At 31.9% G+C, this 10,021-nt stretch overlaps 1 protein-coding gene across 1 annotated transcript; it reads right to left on the bottom strand.

The window, feature by feature from the left end:
* Positions 1-521: 521 nt before the first annotated feature.
* Positions 522-2,391, bottom strand: LOC149880345 (uncharacterized). Its single transcript, XM_090070766.1, has one exon. It carries the CDS (start codon positions 2,389-2,391, stop codon positions 604-606), a length of 1,788 nt encoding a protein of 595 aa, XP_089926892.1. The 3' UTR covers positions 522-603.
* Between the last annotated feature and the right edge of the window lie 7,630 nt (positions 2,392-10,021).

The raw sequence follows: 10,021 nt of genomic DNA, 5'->3' as shown, positions 1-10,021 counted from the left end.
AACTTTTACGAAACTTAAAAATTCTTTATAAAAGCGCTTGACTAAGAACGCCCATATTTAGCAAAGCGGGTTAATAAGCCTCTTCGCAGTCTAGCACCATCTTTTTTTTTTTCCTTTTCATGCTTAATTTTGGCTGATTACAAAAAACATGAATTAGTGAAGAATGAAGCTGACAAACTTTGTCAAAAGAGATTAATCAAGTTAACATTTAACTACAATCAAACAAAAATTCAAATTTTTATTTAATATCAATAAACTATAACGAAGAGTAACAGAAACATCAAAAAGCACCAACAATGGATCACCATAGAGTCTTGAATTCTTAAAAAAGCATTAAAACACATTTAAAAAAGAAACCACTCGTGCGGTAATAAAGTTGTCAATAAAACAATAAATAAAAGTATGAAAAACAAATTTAAAAAACTTAAAATTGGTAAACATGCATCGAAAATGCAATAAAACAAGACTCAAAAGTCAAAATACAAACATCAATAAAAAAAAGTCTCTGCATCTGTAAAGATTATCGAAAACATCAATAAAAAAAAGTACCATAATACGAAAAAAGTTTTTCTTTAATGTGAGTTGATGTAAGCAGTTGAGCCGTTAATCATCGCCTTGTGTGATTAAATCAAAGCATATTTCGAGCCCTTTTTCTGAAGACATGATAGCTTGCACTTCATCGTCACCACCGATACTAATTATAGCGTTAGTTAGCTCAACCAAACGAGATGTAGAAGCTGCACCGTAAGACTTGACAAACGCTTGCAAAAAGACTACGTCATTGAGCAGAGGGTTGGCATAACTAACGTCAGCTACGGATTGTACAACGCAGGACCTCATTAATTGTGACGATGAAAAAATCTCTTCGGGAACCTCAGAAGCATTTTGAAATTTATTATGAAAAGCTTTATCAATAGCCATTCCCAAATGAGCAAATGCTCCTAGCTTCTCTAAATCATTTTTAATCTTATCCTCGTTTTCACTCTTTAACTTTTCAATTGTTTTTTGATATGTAGAAAATTTTCTATTAAATTCATCTTCTATTGCAGCAACGCGTAAAGCTGCTTCCTGCTCATTTATTTCTCCTTGTTTCTCAGTGATTTTGATGAGCACGCTTTCTAGATTTTTTATGACAACCACTGCAATTTTTTCAATTTTCAAGCGAAACTCCTCGCTTTCCTTTAGTTTTAGTATGTCATCGATATGTTGAATAATGGTTGCTTTGTTCATTAAGTTGAGCACGGCTATTGCTTTTCCAGCTCCTTCTTTGTCGATGACTTGCAGTTTTACTAACATTTGCGTAAGCGTTTCTCCTTCGTTTGCGACAATTGTTTGGATCTCCCCAAGTTTTCTCTGTATCTCGTTTTTAACTAGCTCAAGTGTTTCCTTATCTGCGCTCGCAACTTCATTTTCAAAACAGCGAGAAATATTTCTGTACTTTTTCTCTAAACCATTCAAAAGCACGTCAATACCAGACATGCCGGCTAGAAGAAGTTTCTGCCGTAACAAAAATGTCTGCAACTTCTCCGACACACTTGGGGAAACGTTACGCAGAAACTCATTAAGCAAAGGTGTGGCACTCTTGATTGCATCTTCAATACCAGCATTAAGTCTTTCAACGCCCAAATCTAACACTGCTTTTCTAAAAATGCCGATACGTTCTGGACATTCGATTAGACTACTTACAATGGACCTACAGTTCTTGTCAATATTACCTGCAGATTTCAAAATTTTCTCTGTTAGAAGCTCGCATAAAAATTCGATGTTAACAGTATCTCCATCGCAGTCAGACGGAGTTTTGTTAAAAATAAGTACAAGACTTTGAAACGCTGACGATATATCCTTGTTGAATATGCGCGTGACGGATTCAAGCAAACTTACGAGCGAAGACACGTTGTCATTATATAAGTCTGAGAAGTCAGTAACTAAAACAATTTTTGCGGATTTAACTCCTCTCAACAAAGTCTTGATATAAAACGAGTTCGTAATATCTTGGATTTCCCCTCTAGAGTCGCTAAAACCTGGTGCGTCCCACAAAATTAATCCATTAATACAGCTTTCGTTTCCTACAACCCACTTAGTCGGCAATGTTGTCTGAGAAGTTGACTCAATTCCAATCTCCGGACCAAGGGTTTGACTATCCATTTTCACAAGAAATCTTTTTCCAAACTTCTGTTTGATAGCTACTAGCCTGTTACCAATTAAAAAGTTAATGATCGTGCTCTTACCAGACTTTGTAGTACCTAGAACAATAATGATGTCTTCGTATTTTACTTTTGCTTTTAAAAGGGCATCTGCGTCCAAAATTGCATTTTCAATTTGCAGAACTACCTCGATTTCCGGTTTTATGGCTGATTGCATTATTGGTAACTGCTGCAGCTTAGAATTCATTGCAAATCTAAAGGAAAGGGGAATTCTTAGTTTATAAGTAAATAAGCATTATTTTTGTGTTAAGTAATTTCTCGATTCCCACACTGTTGATGGTAGCGCTAATCAATTAATCAAAGAGGATGTTTTTAAATTTCTTGTCCTACTTTCCAGATGAAGTGTATGGATCGCCAAGTTTGACTTTTTGTATTTCAGTAGGAAACTCGTGTGCTATTTTAAAGTGAAACTACTTTTGTCTCGAGTGCATAGAAGAACTATTTAAAAAGCAAAAACTCCCATTAAATATGCGAAAGAAGCTTTAATTATAATCGCATGACATACAGCAGAATATCAATAGGCTCAAAAGTGAGTGTAATCTACATCTACTGTGAAAAATTTTACAAATATGACTTCGTCTGAGTGTGAGTCAAAAGTTTGAGTTGTGGTGTTTAACTTGAGACAATAAAATAAAGTAAAACAATTAACATCTTTTTATATGCAAATATAATTTATATTGGGACTATATCAAAAAAACAAAATCTCTAATACATGTGAATCCATATAATTTGATGTAACTATTGTAATTGATTACATAATTATAGACTTAAATTAATAATTATTTACATATTTTTTCTCTTTTTTAATAAGTATTTATATATATTTATAAATAGCTACAGCTTCAACTCTTTACTTATTCCCTGGCACTACCCCTAAAGAGATGAAATTGAAAGTGGCACGATTTTATAATAACCCCAGAGATCACTCTGGTGGTCGTCTGCGGCGCTGCAATAAAAAGACACTTGAAGTTTCGTTTGAGGAAGAGAGTAAAAACGAAGACAATGAAGGAAATGAAGACGACAGTGAAAACGAAGATCCTCAACAAAAAAAGCGAAAGACTTAGAAATAACTTTTATAATTAAAGATATCATGTAATGATGATTTATATAAATATTACAATATAAACTATGTTTATCTATTGAATATTTTTAGTTTAAAAAAACAACCACGTTTTACTACTCATAAAGCGAGTTTTTTTTTTTTTTTTTGGCCGCTTTAGGGCTAGCATTTAAGAGACCCTGAAATTTGGCGTAGATATTTTCGTAAGGGTCCCTTAAGGGGTTGCCCTTAAGGGGTTACCCTTAAGGGACCCTCAAGTTTTTTTAAGGCGGGTAATACATCTGCAAATGTTGGTAAAAATGAAAACCTAACCAATGGTGGCAAGTTTTTTTTATTTTCTCAGAACACAGAAAACTTGATATTTGTTAAAACATAAAATTCTTGAAACCCAGATATTTTCAACCTTTTGTAAGAAAGACTCTAATTCACTTATTAATGAATTTAATGTTCTAAGTTCATTAACCCTTTGATGCACCTATTATTTTTCCATAACTAACATAACCCATAAAAAATCATTTACAAAATGAAAGCGGCACTATGAAATGTTAAAGTAGACTTTATCTACAGCCTTTTTCAACTCTCATTTTTAAAATAATATTGTTTTCAATCGGTTAGAATGCACCATTTGAATTGGGGAAGCTTTGTTTAATTTAATGCTATAAAACCACCCAGCGCATGAAAGGGTCAATTCTTTTGTTAATTTATGGCTATAATTTTTTAATGCTGCTGTTAGCTAACTTTATGCTATAATTTCTTTTATACACTTACTAATTAATTTAATGCTTTAGTCATTAAAATAATTTTAAATAACTTTAAGTAAATAAACACGATTTTGAAACGATCAAAAGTTTTTCCAATTTTTGGATGCTCGCTTCTCCTCTTTTTTCCCAAAAGAAATCGAATTTCAAATTCCTATTCAACTTGAAAATGAAACTTTGAAATATCTGAAAAGTATTTCTAAGAATAGTACAAAGCAATTTGCATTCTTCAACTGTGTTTGTTTGTTCAATCAAACAATTAAAAAATCCCCGTACCCATGCGTCGATGTAAATAAAGGTGAGACGAAAATTATTTTTTCTGAGTTCTAAGAAAACTGTCTGAGTGCTAATAAAATACACCAATCATGAGCTTAGGCTTCGTGAGTGGACAAAGTTTTATATTGAATTCTTGTCTTCGTTGATAAGAATCTTTACTTCATTAGCATGTTTAAAATCATTTTTGATAACAGAGTTTTATTAGGAATGATTCAAAATAAAGCCACTTTTTAAGAATAAGAAAACTGAGCATAAAAATGTTGATTCGTGGGAATACTTTATACAAGCTATTGAAAAGGACTGCTCAGTCATCCGTGCCCCCTGCCATTTTTTATCAGCCGTAAGCAGATTGATTTCAGAACCCACTTTCCTCACGGAGACACTCACCTTGCCTCTTGATTCATAGAAAAGTTTGTATAAGAACATTTTTGCTAATTCAAAAATTAAGTATGACAATGTCTCTTATACGTTTCTAACTTTACAAGTTAAAAGGTTTCATTCAACTTTATTTACAATTTCACTTTAAAGCGTTTTCACAGCGTTTGGCCCTTGGCCCAACAAAATGAATACCGCTTCCTCACAGAAAGGAATCTTTGTTTTGTATAAGGATTTTTTGTAAAGGTTTTTGTAAAAATTTTGTATCAAAATATTTTGTGGACTTTAGTCCATTTTTACCATACTTTTTTTTTTGCTTAAGGAACTTTGCTTGAGTTTATTATATTTATTTATTGGGAGAAATGGCTGTGCATAAAAAGTTATTTTCAAGAACATATAATGCAAAAGTTTCATTTAGATGTAGTGAAATTGCGAGTCCAACCAATTTGTAATTTGTGTGTTTTCGCTTTTTCATTAAGTTCCAAAGTTGCGTTATGTTCTACTTAAACTTTCATGATATTTACCCAAACTCTCTGAGTTCTTTCATGGGTTTTATTTAATCTAATCAAGTTTTCTCTTATTCATCTTCAAATACTTGGCAATTATTTTGTAAGCTGCGTTCATATTCCTTGCACTGATAAGGTTTCAACATATCAATATACCTTTTTCTATGTGCCGCTGCTTGTTGCTCTAGTTCTTGTATCTGATATTCTTTTTCTATAAGTGCCGATGTTGATCTTAGTCTTTGGTGAAGAAGATCATAAATTGACACCAATCGAAGAAGAGGAGTGCTCGCATTTCGCACCCCTCTTCTTCAATTTTAACTTTTAATGCAGCTATTTTGGCTTATTCAGTTTTATTATCTTCGTCTAAGTTTTTCTTCTCTTTCACAACATTAGGGAAGACCGGGGCTAGTTAGCTACAGTTTTAGTTTTTGAGCTCTGTGCACTTCTGGGTGAACTTTTTTAAGAATATTAAATTGCAGTTCAAAAGAATATGAATTTGGCAAGCATGTTCAAGTGTTAAACATTACAAAAAAAAATAATTGGTGGCCCAAAAAGGGCCTCCAAAAAAGAAAAAACTATGTGCCAACTTACCCCGGCCCGGGGTAAGTTGCCTATACTCTCAGGGTAAGTTGGCACACCATATAAAAAGAGACAAGTTTGGCAACATTAAGCATATATTTTAAGCGCATCTTTTTTATGAAAACTCTTGATGATTTTTATCCAACAATATTTTTTGACATTAACTTTTATTGCCCTTAAGTCGATCGAATAGACTTTCCCTCTATAAAAATAGCATCAACAACATTCTTTGTAACATTTTTAGAATTTACAGGCCTGTCTACATTTTTTTTATAACTTCGCATGTCTGTAGATCTGTAGTGTTATACAACTTAAGTGAATTTACGGTTAATGCAAAAAGTTGTAAGTTGGCATATGTTGCCAACTAGCCCCGCGATCATTGTGCCAACTAACTCCAAAAGCTTTTTGTTCACAAAATGGCTTATAAATCCCCAAAAACGCGAAATATTGAGAAACGCAAAATGTGACTGGTTATAGTGAACCAAACAACACCTAAATCAATTCGAGTTTACTTGTAGCTAATGCTATTGCTTTTTAAAATTGAAAATGTAATATAGTTATAAAAATTATTAAATTTTTATAGTTACAAAAATTACAAAATAAGTAAAAAAACACAAAAATCGCTATAACTTCTATGCGCATGCGCATATAGCCCTGATACTACACTGAAAGATGAATTAGTTAAGTGGGAAGGTTCCATGTGAATATTGGAAATTTCTGGTGGAAAATTCCAAAGTTAAACGCAGTGTATCAACTTACCCTTGTAGCCAACTAGCCCCGGTCTCCCCTACCAACTGCGTTTGATACAACGATTATTAGTGTGGCGATACAAGCTCCGAACAAAATAGGGTTGATAGCACATACACAATGCAACAATGATCAACCAACAATAAAGGCTATAACACCTAATGTTACGCATTTCTTAGGGTTATTTATTGCTAAACTGATTATCACTGACCATATCTCACATGGACTTTTGAAAGTAGTCACTAAATTACTCAATGTTTGCTTAGGGTTTAACAACACTGTAGTAGCTTCATATACCACATGTAAAATACTCTGTAAACGAAACATTTTTAAAACATACATTTTTAAGTTCATAGAAAATGTTAGCTTCAAAAGACAAGAAAACGTGATGTTTTTTATTCTTATAAAATAGTGTCTTTTAAGTATAAGTATCTTAACACATTGTGACCGGGAGACGCGTAAACACGTCCGCTTACTAGTTGAAAGTGGAGACCAGGAGACAACAAAAGTCGTTTCGTACTGACTGGCGGTGTAACTTGTAAACAAGGGCTTTGGGGAAGCAAGTACCTAATGCCTTAATCGATTCATGAAAGGCGTAGATCGGGCCGATTAATATTTGGCGTATTACTCAATACTACGAAAGACTACAAAATGGACGAAAAGATTGTCGATGTATCTCATAAATTGCGCATTATTCAATTCGTTTGTCGTTTGCAATTCTGTAAATACAAATAAAATGAAATACAAAAATTTCTTATTAGACATTGCCATTCATTGGCTGACTGAAGAAATTCTTGCAGAAGAATCGGCATCATCTACATCTGGTATTCAGGCCCAAAGCAGTTTATCGGATGCTCCCGGAAGACTCTCAATGGATATGAGGGTATATACTCTAGAACCTTTGGTGAGAACCGGCAAGAGAAAAAACGTTTTACGCCGCTGTCGTGTGTGCTCTGCGCACAAATTACGGAGTGAACATGTGTAAGTATTGTAACGTAACTCTATACAAAGGAAAGTGCTTTGAACGTTACCACACGTTGAAAAAATATTAGTTTGTTTATTTTGGAAAAAGATTTTAGTTTATTTTATAGGAAATAATTTTAATGATGAAAAAGTGTTGCTTTTTTTGTTTTTAGTTTATTTATTACATAGTAACTTTATGTAATATAAGAAATATGTATAATAAATAAATAAAGCAATAATTTTACATCAAATCGCTGAAAGTTTTTTTGAAAATACCTAGTAGTTCGAAAGATATAGCTGTTTTCCGCAACATCTAATTTGAGACGTAAATACCCGAAAATCGCCTGGTTCCTGGCGTAAGTTGGCGGGAAAATAGACCCGGTCAGGTTGTGTTAAAAATTAGCCAAATAGACAAAAGATACTCAACACCAACTCAAAATTCAGGACAAAGAGAGTTTACGCATTGGAGAAGATCATATTCCGAAATCAAAAGCAATATGGGAATGGATTTTCAAAATTTCTTTGTCACGCAATAAAAAAAATAAATAAATTATTATAATAATAATTAAATGAAATAGATAAATTGCCACGAAAGCAGCAAAAAAGATCCCTTCAATCGTAACTGGTAACTTGGTGCGGATTTTCAAATCAATTTAATCTTTGATTAAAAAAAAATAAACTTTTTTTATGTGAAAACATAACAAATCTTTCATTTCAACGCCATTAATTTAGTTCAAGGCGAAATGCCAGTATTCTTTTGTCGCTATGTTTTTGGCAAATGATTAACATCATGTTGATTTACAAACTGAACTAAAACTATTTTAAAAAAATAAGTATTTGGCTTACACTGATATTTTCAAAATGGTGTATTAAAAATAAACGAAATTTTTTAAGGTCAAGCTTGTATAAATAAAATAAGTTTTTACAATATTGTAAAACTTTAAAAAAAAAAATTGAAACTTTTTTTAAAAAATGAAAACAAGATTTAGTCCTTTGAAAAATTGGTGATTATTAATTGTATTTTGTGTGTTCATTTTATCTCAAAGTTAAAAAAAATGATTTTTTTTTTTTTTGTTAGATAAAGAAGTATTTTAATGCTATATATCTACATAGGTTAAGCAACTTTTTTGCATACTGTTTGTGTAAACATACCAACTAACCCCGGTCTCCCCAATATCGCCTATTTTTTCTAATTATTTGTAGATTTTGTTCAATTTGTTCAAATTCAAATTCGTTTTATGCTTGTTGTTAGCAAGTAGAATGAAGTATGTTTTATAGACTGTATATATAGTATTATACTTGATTAAACAACATTTTCTGTATTTCTATATTCTATATTCAGTGTAATTAAAAATTAAGTTACAAGTAATAACTTAATTCAACAGCTAGAACATCATTAATTCTTAATATTTTATTTCAAATCTATATATTTTTTATGAATAAATCTAATATATTTAATCCATGACACAGTATTCAATTGTTCGATTCTTAGCCAATGAGATTTTTCAAGGTTTGCGAAATATAAATTCCGTAAAAAATAATCCAAAGCATGAATTAATATATGTTTTTTAAAAGTAAAATAGAAGATAACATTGAAATCTATTTAAAGCTGGCTCTGATTCATTTTGAATCTTGATTCAGTATTTACAAAAAAGAATATTATAAGAATATTGAAAATTCAAATTAATGAATAAAATATCTTTATATGTTACTATCTTAACATATTAACGTTTATTTAACTTTACGTACAACATTAATTTACTTTTAAGTGTTTTCAAAGCGCTTGGTTCGTCCCTATAAAGTTTATTAATGATTTAATGACATAAAAATGTTTTTTTGACTTTTGTCCGTTTTTGCCATACGATTTTTTTCGCTCGAAGACATTTCTTGAGTTAATAATATTTGCAGCTGAGATATTGTAGCTTGTGCATCAACAGTTATTTTCAAGAACATTTAAAGCAAAAACATTATTCAGATGTAGTGTAATTACGACGCCAACTAGCAGGTAATTGGTGCCTTTCTGCCGGTTCTTCTATTAATTGCATAGATGCATTGATTCCTTCCTGAATCTTTGTGACATTTTCCTGAGCTCTTTGAGATTTTTCATGGCTTTTTTGTAATTCTGATTGAGTTTTCTTTAACTCATCTTTAAGCTCTTTGCAATCTTTTTGTAAGTTTGATTGATATTGCTCGCATTGAGCAGTGTTCAACATTTCAATTTGATTTCGTCTTTGCGCTGCTGTTTGTTGCTTAAGCTCTTCTATTTTCTCAACTTCTCTTTCAAAATTTTCCTTTGTTTCTTTAAGCCTTTGTCGAAGATGATGATCATACAAAACCTTGCGCCCTATCTGACGCCCCTCCTCTTTATTTTTAGCTTTTAATGCCGCTATTTTTGCTTCTTCAATTACAACTTTTTCATGCAAGTTTTGGTCCACTTTCACATTACCAGCTGCGATTGATACAAGGCTTACTACTCTAGGTATTAAGAATATTATGGGTAAGGGACTAAAGAGGGGTCCAATAAACATTCCACCTAATATTATTAAACAACAT

The sequence above is a fragment of the Hydra viridissima genome, unplaced genomic scaffold (assembly GCF_058129835.1).
Source record: "Hydra viridissima isolate aposymbiotic clone 2 unplaced genomic scaffold, HvirCarnegie_v1 scaffold_13, whole genome shotgun sequence".
Lineage (NCBI taxonomy): Eukaryota > Metazoa > Cnidaria > Hydrozoa > Anthoathecata > Hydridae > Hydra > Hydra viridissima.
This window is presented reverse-complemented; position numbering and strand designations above follow the sequence as displayed.